General features: G+C 35.4%; 1 protein-coding gene across 3 annotated transcripts; it reads left to right on the forward strand.

The window, feature by feature from the left end:
• Positions 1-348: 348 nt before the first annotated feature.
• Positions 349-16,293, forward strand: Spec2 (CDC42 small effector protein Spec2). 3 transcript variants are annotated; one of them, XM_070101976.1, is made up of 5 exons: positions 349-477; positions 625-808; positions 7,126-7,313; positions 11,757-11,957; positions 12,919-16,293. In XM_070101976.1, exons 3-4 carry the CDS (start codon positions 7,233-7,235, stop codon positions 11,955-11,957), a joined length of 282 nt encoding a protein of 93 aa, XP_069958077.1. In that variant the 5' UTR covers positions 349-477; positions 625-808; positions 7,126-7,232; the 3' UTR covers positions 12,919-16,293. The 3 variants fall into 3 exon arrangements, with proteins under 3 accessions (XP_069958077.1, XP_069958080.1, XP_069958078.1); XM_070101979.1 differs by lacking the exon at positions 349-477 and having other exon boundaries at positions 538-808; XM_070101977.1 differs by lacking the exon at positions 349-477 and having other exon boundaries at positions 543-819.
• The last annotated feature ends 75 nt before the right edge of the window (positions 16,294-16,368 follow it).

Genomic DNA, 16,368 nt, shown 5'->3' on the forward strand with positions numbered 1-16,368 from the left:
TTCTTCCTAGACTTTATAAGATGACTTTTTCAGCTTTTTTTTCAACACGTGAATTAACTCATTGAACAATTGAGTTTATAATAAAACATGTTTATAATAACGCCCTTTGAGTGTAACGACACAAGGGTCATTATTGATTATTAAATGAGACGGATACCTCTTAAAGTAATGCGTTCGAATATAAATTCGCGACGCTTGAATCAGTCTAATTCATTAAACATACTTTGACTATTATATTTTTCTCGTCTCAGGTATATTTAATGATGTGTAATGGATGTATAATTGTGATATTTTGGCTCAAAAAAAACAAGAATAGAAACATCTTTTTCTCGTGAATGTTTATGTGGGGGAAATTTGTGCTATGTTCGAATATATTCATTCGACTTCTGTTACTGGAAGTGATATCACTTTGGGAGTTTTAGAGAAAATAAATAGCTTAACTTGTATCAAGAGTTTTTCGATATATATAGAATTATTGTAAGTATCACGGACAATACTCACAGATTACTTTAGTTTGATAATGTATATATTTTTAACTTTGCTTTTAGTTCGGACACATTCATGAGTAATTGCAGGCAGTGAGGTGTTGGTTATTTTCATAGATTTTCTTGTTTATCATAACAGTAGTGTCGCCGGGCGCTGACTACACTCACTTAAAAGTTCTGCAGAGTCAGCGGGGAACAAGTGGCTTAATTTACAACGATTAGATTAACGAAAAAAGGTGCCTGAAAGCGGTGTATTGAGGAAAGAGAGATCTGCCCATCTGTCTTGACACTGGGTCGGGCTGCCAAATTTCTCAAAAATCACCGTAAGTCTTTAGTAAGTAAGTTTATTCAGGTACAGGTACACATAAATACAGTTACATAAATTATCATACATAACAGCATATGTGTAGATTACCCAGGATAACCCAAAAAATTCGAAGTGACTTATTTCCACTGGGAACCTTGATTATTATCTGATATTCCATGGAGATGAATTTGTACATGGTGCATACAACCTCCATTAACATTAAATTAAAACTTGTGAGTCTGTTTACCGATACTATGTGGGTGACTTGACAAGAACCCTAATGAAAATAAGTCCTTTTGTCTTGACCTTTTTTTTTGGTTATCCTAAGTAATTTACACATGTTACTATGTATCATAATTTGTGTAACTGTATTTATGTGTACCTGTACCTAAATAAACTTAATTCCTCAGATCATTCATGTTGCATATTGTTTGTGCTTTAAGGACTGTGCATTGATTTAAAAGGTAACCATTTATGTTTTTAGGGATTCTGTTGGTATATTGGGTAGTCTTTTAAGGTGAAGGCACATTCCTGCAATGGGTTAGCTGATGTTAGGTAATTGTACCCCAATGAAAATGTCTTAACCCAGTTCTAGGTCAGTACAGATAGATGCATCTGTCACATGCTCAGCAGACAGAGGATCGAGCCTCCACCACCACCAGGTCTTGCACTGAATGACCCACAAGGGTTTAGTGCTTAACATGGATTAAACTACAGATTATCTTATTCTAGATTAAATTTGCATAACTTGCTATTTATATCTTTATAACCTGTGTGTGCCCTCAGGAACATTGTAATCATTTTTTATGCTATGTATGCAAAGTTTAAATATAAATTTAAGACTTTAAGCCCTTTTAAGGAATTATAGAGATATTCTAAGTTAAGTCATCATAAAATCTCATTTTAGATATCTATGATGAGTTTGTATATACAGTAATTAATTTTAGAATGCAAATTACAGGGTTATCCTAGGTAATTTACACTATGTATGATAAATGTACTTTTGTGTACCAATACCTAAGTAAACTTGCTTACACAGGTTTCACCCTTGAAACAAATTCTTCTTTGATATGCCTCTTGTTTGCTTGAATCTAAATAAACTTGTTGCACATAGAAAAGGCCAAATATGTGGAATAATTTGAGAGATAAATTAAAAAATTGTTACTTAATGATTTTGAGCAAGATCTTGAGTGTGTGTAGGCTTAATGTATTTTTCTGAAACAATTTCTAATGACACAACATTAGAGGTGTAATGTTGGCATTAAAGTGACCCAACAACAGATAGTGTACATAATGTGAAAAGTCTATATACAAAATTTAAATTCTTTTTTCAACAAACCGGCTGTATCCCACCGAGGCAGGATGGCTCAAAATGAAAAACAGAAGTTTCTCTTTTTAAATTTAGTAATATATACAGGAAGAGGGATTACTATCCCCTTGCTCCCAGCATTTTAGTCACCTTTTACGACATGCATGGTGTACAGAGGAAGAATTCTGTTCCGCTTCCTCATGGAAAATAATTTAAACATTAATGTGCATTTAAAATCCGTGTCAGCGGATGGGTTTATGAAGGATGTTGACCACAAAATTGATGAAGGAAAAAAGGCGAGTGGTGCGTTGAGGTATCTGTGGAGACAAAAAACGTTATCTATAGAGGCAAAGAAGGGAACGTACGAAAGTATAGTGGTACCAACACTTATATGGGTGTGAAGCATAGGTTGTAAATGTTGCAGCGAGGAAGCCGTTGGAAGCAGTGGAGATGTCCTGTCTAAGGTCAATGTGTTGTGTATATATTATGCAGAGAATTCGGAGTGTGGAAAAGGTGTGGAGTTAATAAAAGTACAGTGGACCCCCGGTTTACGATATTTTTACATTCCAGAAGTATGTTCAGGTGCCAGTACTGACCGAATTTGTTCCCATAAGGAATATTGTGAAGTAGATTAGTCCATTTCAAACCCCCAAACATACACGTACAAATGCACTTGCATAAATACACTTAAATAACTGGTCGCATTGGGAGGTGATCGTTAAGCGGGGGTCCACTGTATTAGTCAGAGGGCTGAAGAGGGGTTGTTGAGGTGGTTTGGTCATTTAGAGAGAATGGATTGAAGTAGAATGACATGGAGAGCATATAAATCTGTAGGGGAAGGAAGGTGAGGTAGGAGTCATCCTCAGAAAGGTTGGAGGGAGGGGGTAAAGGAGGCTTTGTGGGTGAGGGGCTTGGACTTCCAGCAAGTGTGCTTGAGCATGTTAGATAGGAGTGAATGGAGACGAATGCTTTTGGGACCTGACAAGCTGTTGGAGTGTGAGCAGGGTAATATTTAGTGAAGGGATTCAGGAAAACCAGTTATTTTTATATAGCCGAACTTGAGTACTGGAAATGGGAAGTACAATGCCTGCACTTTAACCCTTTGAGGGTCGACAGGCCCTCTCCAAAACTCGTTCTCAGGGTCGGCCAAATTTAAAAAAAAAAAAAATTATTTTATCTTATGAAAAGATAGAGAATTTTTTCCCGATCATAAAGACACCAAAAGTTTGAAATTTGATAGAAAACTTACGGAATTATGCTCTCGCAAAGTTAGCGGTCTCAGCGATGTTTACGCATCGGCGATTTTGCCCACTTTGAGCCCCATTTTCGGCCAATTTCACTGTACTAGTCGACAAAAAACATGAATATTTCGCTAGAACTCCATTTTTTCTATCGAATGGATGCAAGAAACCACTCATTTATGAAATTCAACTATCCAGTACAGTGGTCAGAATTTAGCAATTTTGCCAATTTCACACAAATTTCAAAAGATGCCAATTTCGGAATAGGGTCCAGAATAAACAAGAAAGACATTCCTGGCACTAAAATGACATTTCCTCTAGTCATTAGTCATGTCTCAAGTCCCCTCTTATATTCTTTTGCTTTCCACTTTGAATTTTTATTTTCACAAAAAATATAAGATTTACTGTTATGCAGACTACTGCATTAGTGTAAAAAATGGTATAAATATTATTGGTGCACTTGTGAAAGAATATTAGACTCGCCAGTTGACGTGTATTGCACGCTTGGCACGATTTGTTTACTTTTGAAGTTTGGTAAAAATCGAACATTTCTGCTACTTTGAGCTCAATTTCAAGGCACCTTTCTTTGTAAAACCAGTCAAAATCATCTCAATTTCTGTAATATGTCTTCCATTCTATAAAATGAGACCAAGAAAATTAGAATACAACAATAAATACCATACAAAAATACACTGCAAAGTCGCTGATTTATTAAAAAAAAATGGTCAAAGTTTTTTTTTTCTCATTATGCACTGTGTGCTGCAGGATTTTTTTTAGACTGTGCACACTGACCACATAGACCCATTCTTTCATATGAAGGCCTACCAGCTTTCTCCCACTAGATTTGAGGCCGCTAGAATTTATGAGTACTAGTACGTCAAAAACGCCTACGCGTAAAACATACTAGTACGACGAAAACCCTCAAAGGGTTAAAGGAGGGGTTTGGGATATTGGCAGTTTGGAGAGATATGTTTAAGAGATTTTTGTCTTTGTATATGCTTCTAAACTGTTGTATCTGGGCACCTCTGCAAAAAGTGATTATGTGTGAGTGAGGTGAAAATGTTGAATGATGATGAAAGTATTTTCTTTTTTTGAGATTTTCTTTCTTTGTGGGTCGCCCTGCCTCAGTGGAAGACGGCCGACTTGTTGAAAAAAAAAAATTAAAATGTATCTTTAACATCAGTAATGAAAGGTAAATTAAGATTGCTGTATCAGTATAAATAGTCTCCTACTTGCCAAATATTGAAAAAAAAAATAGTTTACCAAAGAATAATGTATAATCTAGCTTGTTTCTAGATTCAAAGTGAGGGAGGGTATACTACTGGTTGGGCATTTCAATGCAATTAGGTTAGTTTGCTAGATATGTAATAAATTCTTTCGTGATAAATAGGGGGGAAGGAATAGAGATAACTGTTAATAAATAAAACAAGGTTTCTCTTTCTCTCTTTCTTGATGAACTTTGTGTTCAAACAATTGTAGAAGTAGAAGTGATGCAAGGAGGGAAGAGTATATGGAGAAAAAGAGAGAGGTTAAGAGAGTGGTGAAGCAATGTAAAAAGAGAGCAAATGAGAGACTGGGTGAGATGTTATCAACAAATTTTGTTGAAAATAAGAAAAAGTTTTGGAGTGAGATTAACAAGTTAAGAAAGCCTAGAGAACAAATGGATTTGTCAGTTAAAAATAGGAGAGGAGAGTTATTAAATGGAGAGTTAGAGGTATTGGGAAGATGGAGGGAATATTTTGAGGAATTGTTAAATGTTGATGAAGATAGGGAAGCTGTGATTTCGTGTACATATAGGACAAGGAGGAATAACATCTTGTAGGAGTGAGGAAGAGCCAGTTGTGAGTGTGGGGGAAGTTCGTGAGGCAGTAGGTAAAATGAAAGGGGGTAAGGCAGCCGGGATTCATGGGATAAAGATAGAAATGTTAAAAGCAGGTGGGGATATAGTTTTGGAGTGGTTGGTGCAATTATTTAATAAATGTATGGAAGAGGGTAAGGTACCTAGGGATTGGCAGAGAGCATGCATAGTTCCTTTGTATAAAGGCAAAGGGGATAAAAGAGAGTGCAAAAATTATAGGGGGATAAGTCTGCTGAGTATACCTGGTAAAGTGTATGGTAGAGTTATTATTGAAAGAATTAAGAGTAAGACGGAGAATAGGATAGCAGATGAACAAGGAGGCTTTAGGAAAGGTAGGGGGTGTGTGGACCAGGTGTTTACAGTGAAACATATAAGTGAACAGTATTTAGATAAGGCTAAAGAGGTCTTTGTGGCATTTATGGATTTGGAAAAGGCGTATGACAGGGTGGATAGGGGGGCAATGTGGCAGATGTTGCAAGTGTATGGTGTAGGAGGTAGGTTACTGAAAGCAGTGAAGAGTTTTTACGAGGATAGTGAGGCTCAAGTTAGAGTATGTAGGAAAGAGGGAAATTTTTTCCCAGTAAAAGTAGGCCTTAGACAAGGATGTGTGATGTCACCGTGGTTGTTTAATATATTTATAGATGGGGTTGTAAGAGAAGTAAATGCGAGGGTCTTGGCAAGAGGCATGGAGTTAAAAGATAAAGAATCACACACAAAGTGGGAGTTGTCACAGCTGCTCTTTGCTGATGACACTGTGCTCTTGGGAGATTCTGAAGAGAAGTTGCAGAGATTGGTGGATGAATTTGGTAGGGTGTGCAAAAGAAGAAAATTAAAGGTGAATACAGGAAAGAGTAAGGTTATGAGGATAACAAAAAGATTAGGTGATGAAAGATTGAATATCAGATTGGAGGGAGAGAGTATGGAGGAGGTGAATGTATTCAGATATTTGGGAGTGGACGTGTCAGCGGATGGGTCTATGAAAGATGAGGTGAATCATAGAGTTGATGAGGGGAAAAGAGTGAGTGGTGCACTTAGGAGTCTGTGGAGACAAAGAACTTTGTCCTTGGAGGCAAAGAGGGGAATGTATGAGAGTATAGTTTTACCAACGCTCTTATATGGGTGTGAAGCATGGGTGATGAATGTTGCAGCGAGGAGAAGGCTGGAGGCAGTGATGTCATGTCTGAGAGCAATGTGTGGTGTGAATATAATGCAGAGAATTCGTAGTTTGGAAGTTAGGAGGAGGTGCGGGATTACCAAAACTGTTGTCCAGAGGGCTGAGGAAGGGTTGATGAGGTGGTTCGGACATGTAGAGAATGGAGCGAAACAGAATGACTTCAAAAGTGTATCAGTCTGTAGTGGAAGGAAGGCGGGGTAGGGGTCGGCCTAGGAAAAGTTGGAGAGAGGGGGTACAGGAGGTTTTGTGTGCAAGGGGCTTGGACTTCCAGCAGGCATGCGTGAGCGTGTTTGATAGGAGTGAATGGAGACAAATGGTTTTTAATACTTGACGTGCTGTTGGAGTGTGAGCAAAGTAACATTTATGAAGGGGTTCAGGGAAACCGGCAGGCCGGACTTGAGTCCTGGAGATGAGAAGTACAGTGCCTGCACTCTGAAGGAGGGGTGTTTATGTTGCAGTTTAAAAACTGTAGTGTAAAGCACCCTTCTGGCAAGACAGTGATGGAGTGAATGATGGTGAAAGTTTTTCTTTTTCGGGCCACCCTGCCTTGGTGGGAATCGGCCAGTGTGATAATAAAAAAATAATATAAAAAATAATGTATTTTATAATGTATATTGTCTTGACTTCTTTCCTAAGTATGTAGAGATAAAGGGCTCTGTGAAGGAAGTATGAAGTTTCTTAATTTCTTTGGATTTCTTTGAATTTCTTTGGATTTCAGGAATTTATATATATTTTTTATGATTTCCCCTAGATTATGAAAGATTAGACCTTGGGTAAGGTATTCGGAGGTTCGCCTATCCTCCTTGGCTAATCTCCATACCTGTACATTGTGTGGTTGTGTGCATCATCATAGACCCAATGCCCATCTATTCTTCAACCATGGCTGGTGATGTGTGGGGCCAATGGTTTGCTTGCTGCATCACTCAACAGCCACCACAGGTGAGCCTTTGCATTCCTGCTAACTTTTTTTTTTTTTTCTTTTACTATAGCATTTAAGTTTAAGGTATTAAATCTTTCATCTGTAATTTGCTACAAATATCTAAAATAAATCTTGTATTATATTTGAGGAAGGGTTTTCTAGGAGAGGATGAAAGTTTATTATAGTAATCTATAGCTGAAGATGGTATATTACCTAACAACTGAGTTTGTATTACTTTCCACACTTGGAAGCATCATTGGAATCTAATGCAACTTGCCTTTTATATCGTCCACTTTTGGTTCTGTAATTTAGCATTCCTAAAATCCTGTTTCTGACTGGGTTTCTTTATTGATAGCCCTGTTAACCCAGCTAGTAAGTGATTTTTTAGGACTTTACGAAGATGCTGTTTTTTTTTTTTTTTATTTTTTGACACCTTGTTTCCTCTGGTAATTACAATTTTGGCAAGATCACCCTGAATATCAACTAATTTTGGATACTTCAGTGTTACTCTTGAATGAGCACCTGAAACTTTCATAGGTGCAGTTTTTTAATTATAAGCCCTGGAGGGTTATTACTGCAGGATGATAAAAGAAAGCCAAGCAATGTGGCTTCCTTAAATGGTTCTGTTTTCCCCTTCTCTAGAATGTGACCCAAAATAATTTGCCAACTCAGTAGTACTGTATCTATATATTGCTGGACAATGATATAAAGTGTAAGGAACTTGCTTCTGCATCTTGCTTTGTCCCAGATTCAGCCCAGCCACACAGGATCTTTACAGTTGTGAACTGAACAATAAACCACTTAGCTAAGAGACAATTCTTGTTGGTTTGGTTATTGTCAAGGGAAAGTTATCCTTTTATGCTTGCAGAGGAAACTGGAAAAAAGATGGCTGCTTTCACTCAACACACAGGTGAGAAAGCAGATAATACTGAGCATGAAAAAAGTAGAAAGGCACATTTACAGGGATGAAAAGGAAAATTAATTACATTTTGAATGGGTAATTCAGAGCTATATAAAATGCAGCAGGTTTGAAAGTGGTATTTCAGTGCTGAATTTCCAAATATGGGAGGGCTATGCATATCATCTTTTTAGTGTTTCATGTTTTTATTGGCTTCAAATTGATCCAATGTTCATTATGTTCCACCCACTGGTGATGGTCATCAGCCCATGGAACAATGGCTCAGTTGAAAGCCAATGGAAATGTGGAACACTTAAAATAGGTGCTGTATATGAGGGTCCCTCCGGTAAATGAAACAATGAAGAAAAAGGATACTGTACCTCTAATTTTGGTGTCCCTAATTGCTGTATGAACCTTATGATTTAGCTCAGTTTCTTTATACAGTAATAATTTACTTTTCCTTCAGTAGTTCCATAAGCAAGCCTATGATAAGCAGTTTGTTGCCTGTGTGGATTCTCAAGTTTCCTCATGAAAATGGGGTTTCCTAATTCTTCATATTATAGTCAAATGTATTATAAAACGTTGGGATCCCCTTGGTGTTCGTGGGATTCAGTATTACACTCCTGCATTTCATTCAGGCTGTTTGTACATTCTGCCATGTCATCTGCTTTCATAATGTACTGTATTTCTAATATGCAGAGTTGGAACCAGTCATACCAGCTTTTTCCAGGTATGTATTATAATACAGTATATACAGTGTATATATATTGTGCCTGCATATACTTCATATCTTGTGGCTTTTAAGCACTTCTTGCAGTTCTGATGTTTGGCTGGGTGAATGTTAGCAGTGAAGTATATATTGCACGTTTTATAGGTCAGCAATTTCACCAACTTTAGGTGGGGTTAATGTACAGCAGTATTCTAAAATTATGCACACTTTAAAAATATTGGCTTAGCATCTTGTTTGAAAAGATCCTGTATTAGCTTCTTTTTTTTCTGGTAATCATGATGGTTATCATTTTGTATTTAAGAGTAAGATCTTCCATCATAATGCTTCTTGCACTTTGTGATTTTATTTGTAATTTTGTACTTTTTTTTTTTTTTTTTTTTGAAAATTTTCTTGAATAAAGAATAAGATATTTTCCTTTGTGTAGCTCACTGGATTTGGTTTATGTTGCCTTTCAGGTGTACTGCATTCTTAGCAGTGCAATTCTTGCAGATCCTAGTATGAGCCACAGAGGATGATAGGGAGCTGCAATTTTTCTTATGCTGAAGTGAAAATAGAGGCATGATGAGTATTATTCCTTGAGGAACAGCTTTCACAGTGGAGGAATCTGATTTCATATGATTGACTATTACTCTTTATAATTGGTATGCTAGAAAGTTAAAAATCCATTTTCTCAATTCAGTAATTACTCTCATATTTTGTACAATTATACATTAGTCATTTTTTTAATAAAAAGCTTTCATAGGTCTATGTATAGTAAAATGACATTTTTTCTAATCTTATTACATTAAATGTTATGCCAGTAATCCAGTAGTTGTAAAACTAGAGCATCCTTTGCTAGGAAAAATAATAAACATTTCTGCCATTTCATAAAAGTATGAATTTGTTCATGCAAATTGTTTTAGTAATTTATTCCCTCCAGACAGATGGCTTCTGCTAAAGTGCTGTTCATTTTCAGATCATGTACTGTTCATTACCACATTTTCTCCAGCATTATATATGGCTACTTCAGCTTCTATTTCCTCCTACCTCTCAAACTTGCTTATAATATACATATCTTTATTTCTACATGTACATGTATAAGGTATACAGGCCTAGCTGACATCAATGACTTGCTACTTAATGTATATAGAAAGCAGCTTGTTATGCAGAGCATTTTGGGCAAATTAGGTAAATTTTGTCCCAGGATGCAACCCACACCATTTGACTAACACCCAGGTACCCATTTTATACTGATGAGTGAATATTGACAACTGGTGTAAAGAAACTTACCCATTGTTTCAACCCTCACTGGAAATCGAACCCGGACCCTCACTGTGTGAAGCGAGAGCTTTTACCACCAGGCCACGGGCCACTTGTATACAGCTTACTTTACCTCTCAATATTTTCCATAGGACACTTGTAGAACACCCTTCAAGGGGGGTGTCTTTATGTTGGTGAGGGTTCTTGGTGTAAGGAATTGAAGCTACCATTAATTTCCTTAGATCAAACATGATTACCTCCCATTTCCCAGGTGCTGTAAGATCCCCTATGGGTTTAACCTTTTCACTGTCCAGACGCTCAATCTGAAACTTGTCTACAGTGTCCAAGAATTTAAAAAAAAAAAAAAAATTATGAAATGCTAGAGAATCTTTTTCTGAAGGTAATAAAACAAAAAGTACGAAATTTGATGGAAAATTGACAAAATTACGCTGTTGCAAATTTTGCTGTTGGTGATATTTACACATTGGTGATTTTTCCCAGTTTGAGTCCCGTTTGAGGCCAATTACAGTGTTCCATTTGACCAAATTCTGAGATATTTTTGCTAGTATATCTTCGTTTTATTGTTTGAGCACAAGAAATCACCCAATCAATTATTTTGACTACCCAATAAAGTGATCAGAAATTGGTAATTTGGCCACTTCCACACAAGTAGATAAGTTCATTTGCTCATCAAGTTTTCTTAAGCAAAAATGGTAAGATATTAAATAGGGAGATTGAGTTATTGGAGAGAGTATCTTAATGAGTTTAACCTGGTCTATAATGGGCAGAATGTTTGGGGCAGGGAATAATAGTTTAACAAGGAAGAGCCACCATCCATTTGTTATTTTACATTTTTTTCTTGTTATGAGGGGGTAGAGCAAAATCTGTTACTTTACTGTTGATTTTTTCCTGTGTCCAGTGCCTTGAGCCTTATTAGGGTTACTGTGTCTGTGGGCAAATGTAGGCAGGTGAGAAGTTTCCAGGTAATCCTCTATAAACAGTTTTCCAAGGTTCTTTTATTTTCATTTTATTATCAGCATCAGTTGTGTGTAAGTCTTGCTTTACCTTTTCCATGGTGTTATCTACCTCTTGCTCTTAGCCTTGTATTTCACTCTTGTCCGTGTAAGCTTGGCATCCACCATACAAGTGACTACGTAGACTATATCCAATGAGTACTTGCTGATCTTCTCTGACTCACTGTACTTGTCCATACCTCTCATCTATGACCACTGTTATCCTAATGTTCCATGCTCGTATTACTTATTCCTCTCGGTTATTAAGTCATTCATTTCTTTTGTACCTCATGCCATTAAAGCAAACGGAAGTTATGAACCATTTGAAATACGTATGTGATAAAATTGAATAAAATATTAGCAAACATGTTGTATAATAAACTAGCTAGTATAACAAATAAGCAGGTATATAATTAAAATGTAAGAGTTACTGAATTTGTTTGTCAGGCACTAGAATACTGAACCCCTTGATAGTATGTATAGAACGAGTGATGTTTGCTCTTGTTAACGAGTCGTTTCCTATAGTTGCATTACTTTTTTCTTAGAGCTAAATCATATACCCTAAATTATTGTCTTTTTACAGCGTCGGCGTCGGCGTATAGACCGCTCCATGATTGGAGAACCAACCAACTTTGTTCATACGGGACACATCGGCTCGAGTGATGTTCAGATGGGCAATAACCAGTTAGCCCAGTTACAGTCCCAGATGAAAAGTAAAGGAGGTTATGAAGAGGCACTACCACACAATCACATGATGACAGTTGTACCGGTGAAAAGAACATAAGTATGTCCCAGGTCATTTTTTTTTATAACTGACTTTATCAAATTAAATTTTGTACCATTGTGAAATTACCTAACTTGTAGAACCTGTATATACAGTAAGGATTAAATATGTACTGTCTTTATTAAGTAAAGTTAAATCTCTGGTACAGGCACTTAAAAAATGTTCCATATTAGAGTATATTTTACTTGAATGCACACACTTCTCGTATACCTATATAAATTTGGTGATTGAAATCTTGTTCAATTTCTTGAAGAGACATCGTGCACTAAATTTGGCGTTCTCCACGTATGCCCCTAAATCTCTTGCATCATATGTCATTAAAAATATTTATCATAATAAAATGATGCATATTTTTCTCTGGATGAGCATTAATTTTAAGTAATTTGTGAAACTGTAGACCTATGCATGTTGTCCAAGAACTAGTCGAAGGTTTATTTCTTCAGATTAATTTTAATGTCTTCTACCTGTTACTACATGTAAAGGGTTCCCATTCAAATAGTGAGTGGGGTAGAGTAACAAAGATTAACAAATATATGACAACATATATTGTGTTTTTTGAATGTATCTTGAGACAAATCACTATAGGTATTCATAGAATTTTACTCTGAAACTGAAGTTTTTGTAGTGTATTTCTGCTATATGTCATAATGTCTATTTGTTTTAATTTATTTCATTCTGTATACAGTAATCCATATCAGTTTGGTGCATTTTTAAAAATACAATAATGCAGTAATAGATTAAACATTTCTTGATATTTCTTTTAAAACAGTATGTCAATTTTCTTTAATTATATTATGTCATGTTTAATATATTTACTTTTTTTGGAAGGTTATTTTGTCGTGTTTGTAGTATTGAACATAAAACATAACTATGTTATTACTAGATTAAATGCAGGGCAGAAGATATAATAATATCCTAACAATTTAAAAAATATTATATGCTGTATTTTTCTTCATTTCAGAGAATGTATAATGTAGCAGAAAGCTGAAAAAATGTTCTTCGGTTCAACTAGGGCTCGGGGTCAACTACATTAAATCTTACAATACTGGAAGATTTAGATCTTGCCATATAGGTGTTTAACCTGTGCTGTCTCTAATGTCCATGGTGCTTCTGATATTCAGGTTATATGTCTTGGGTGCCAGCCCCATTTTGGCTCGTCTTGACTCGTGTAACTTGTGTACTGTACTTCATTAAGGTTTATTAGGACCCAGTTATTGTTAGCTACCACTACTACTACCACCAGCATTTACTGTAAATCGTGTGTGAAAGTTCAGATTTTAGTCCATATTTACGAATATTGATTTAAATATTCCGAGTATTGTGCTCCAATTTATACTAAAGATTTTTAAACGATACTTAAAGGAGTAATTAAAGCACAAAAACCCTGTATATGAAGTCTCCTGTAAAGGAGTTGTGTGCACATGAAATAATTAAAAAAAAAAAATTTGCATCTTACTTCGCTGTGACTTCTTCAGGTGAACTGCATATTCCTGAAGAATAGATTTTAGTGTTTGATTCTCATAAATCTCGCAAATGGTTTGTAGTTCCCATGGTAAATGTCAATAAATTACTGCATTCTTCAGTAACCTCAGCAGCCCTCTCGCATTTTTTTCATTGGAGGGTATGGTATATTTACTGAAGTGTAAGTTTTGGCATACCTTACCGTAAACCACATTCTTCCATGGGCAAATAAGTTTGGGTTTGGTAATGCTTTGGGAGCTTGTTTTTTTTTTTGGCTGGGAGTTAGTGTCATTTTAGTTTTTAAGGCTGGGTTAATGTCTCATATTTTGTACAAATATTGAATATATGTAATAATGTAAGTAATCACAGTAATCATCCTGTTTGTGTTGGAATAAGAGATTTTTGTAATTTAATTTTGACTTAGTATTAATTAGGTAAGTGAAGCTGTTAAGCTACCAATTGTAGGTGGAAGACTGATCTGTTAATTTAATGTTCTCAAATTTTTGCAGTGTTTGCTTCCTATGTTGGTCCTACTCTGTAACAAGTCTGTCCTGTAAGTGATCCAAATTTGCCTTGTATAGTTATTTCACAATACGTATCTGGAAACAGGTGAACATGTAGTACTTCATTAGCTGTTGATTAATTGGCGTCGGTTATCTGCTTCCTATATTTCCATAATACAAAAGTTCATTCACGATTGTTGAAAGAAATTAAGTCAGCTGCTTTTTGTCATAATATTAAAATTAATGAATCTGATAATTTGGGAAGCATGGAATGAATATTTAATTATCCCAGAATCACATTTCAAATTATATTTTTATGAATTTTATATGAATTATTATACAAAAACAAGATTCTTGTGAACTAGATACACAAATGAAGTTAGCTTTAAACAAACTAGATACATACACAAACTAGGTACTAGGTGCAAATCACTCAGGTAGACAGTGAAAATAGTTTCATCATTGAGGTGCCATTATTAACTTGTGTAGACAATCTCTTATTCATATTTGAGGGAAAATGTGTACAGAACAAAAATACATGCCAAGCATTCCAGACTGCCATCATTAATGAAAAATATATTTTGATAATCATGTTGCCACCTTTAATTTTACAAGAATCCAATACCTTGTCTTGCCAACGCAAACCTTATCCGAGAGAGAGACTTTGACGAGACTCTTGTCATGTTGTGACCTTATACAGTGTCCCAGCTAGTGAGAAGTTATGGCAGTGTTGTTATATTTCTCTTCATGTACTTGTAAGAATTTGTGCTATTTTTGCTGGCTTCAATAGAGAAGTTTTTAGTGTTTCTGGTTAGAGGTAACTGGTAGGGAAAAATAAGTGTATAAAATGCCATTGCATTTAAAACAAGTGACAACAGAAAATGGTGCAGAATATATATGTAACATTGTTTAGTACTGTTTCTTTTTACCTTATCTAGAGGATAGTTAACAGGTTCATGCTTTAAAAGGTTGTTTGCTTATAAAAAAAAAAATACTCCTAGCTGGGGGACTGTTTAGCCTTATCCCGTGCCTTCCGTAACCCAGTCAGCACTATAACCTTACTAGGGACCAGGGATCCCCATTGACATTCACATGTCCATCCATTTTTTAACCCTTCATATTTTTTTGCCTCTATTGTATGTCAAAAGACCAACCTTATTAATAACATGATTGAGGCACAGCTGATATAGCTCTCATAAATAAAAACAATAGCTATAATACGGTATCATGACATGTTTACTCCCTTAAAAGGTAATGATGTTTAGCTCAGTAAATAACTTGCGTTCAATTTTTGCATTTATATATTGGCTTTCAGTAAGGAAAAAGTTATTTATGATAGTGAAATAAGAATTTTTATAATTTAACAAAGTTGTACTCTTAGAGTTACTGTATGCATTTTTAATAATGACCAGTGTTTTAGGTAATGGACAAACCTTTCTGGTGTTAAATTAGAGAAATATATATATATATATATACATTTATTTAAACATTCGTGTTGTATGTTAAGCCATGTTGATGTTTTAAGTGTTCAGAAATCCTACGAGTAGTAAAATTTATTGCCAAGGTATTTTTTACAACTTGGTTGTAATGTAGCCAGTTATATATCCAGACTTATCTCAAATAATAATTTGTCAGGTATGGTTTTAGCATCAAGGAAATTGTTCTTTGAATGCATAGGAATAGTGCTCTGCCACTGTCTTCCTGTAAATAATTTATTTATTTTAAAGGAATTCATATATTCAGTGATTACAATTTTTTAAGCATGCTATTTCTCAATGTCATTGGTGATACGCATTTTCTGTTTGTTTTTCTCGATAAATGCTTTTGACATTGAGGTAATATAGTACTGATTTGTGTATACATTTTTGCCAGAGAAATTTAGAACAATTGAATTTCTCTTACTCTTAAGATACTCAGAAGTCATTTTTTTTTTAATTGATGTGCAAAGATTCAAAGAGATTGTTTTAATCAGCTTTAATCTGCATGCTAATTTTTTATGTTCCAGATTAATTCTTTATTTTCTGTTCTTTGCACATTGGTGACTTTGCATGATATTTTGACATTGACATCAATATGTACAAATTGCCAAGAAATACAGCTTACTGTCCCAGAGAAAATGTAATGGTAGAAGATTTAGAGTAAAGTTCTACATATTAAAGGTTAATAACTTAAAAATGTTTTTTTGTGTGTATATTGACAAGGAGGAATAATTCTGTAAGAGTGAGATGTGCTCACAAACTCGAAGGCACAGATGTACTTCAGCTCTGTTCAATCTCTGGTTCTTCCATTTGGTAATTGCATCACTGTTAAAGATAATTTCACCTTTCATATTGTGAGAAATGCAATAGTACCAAATAAAATGCTGAACTTAGTGTGGTATTATTTATTGCCCGAGGAGAAAGCCATACCCTGTTGAGCCCTTCTGTCAGTTGGAAGGGATTACATTC

Source organism: Cherax quadricarinatus, chromosome 79 (assembly GCF_038502225.1).
Source record: "Cherax quadricarinatus isolate ZL_2023a chromosome 79, ASM3850222v1, whole genome shotgun sequence".
NCBI lineage: Eukaryota > Metazoa > Arthropoda > Malacostraca > Decapoda > Parastacidae > Cherax > Cherax quadricarinatus.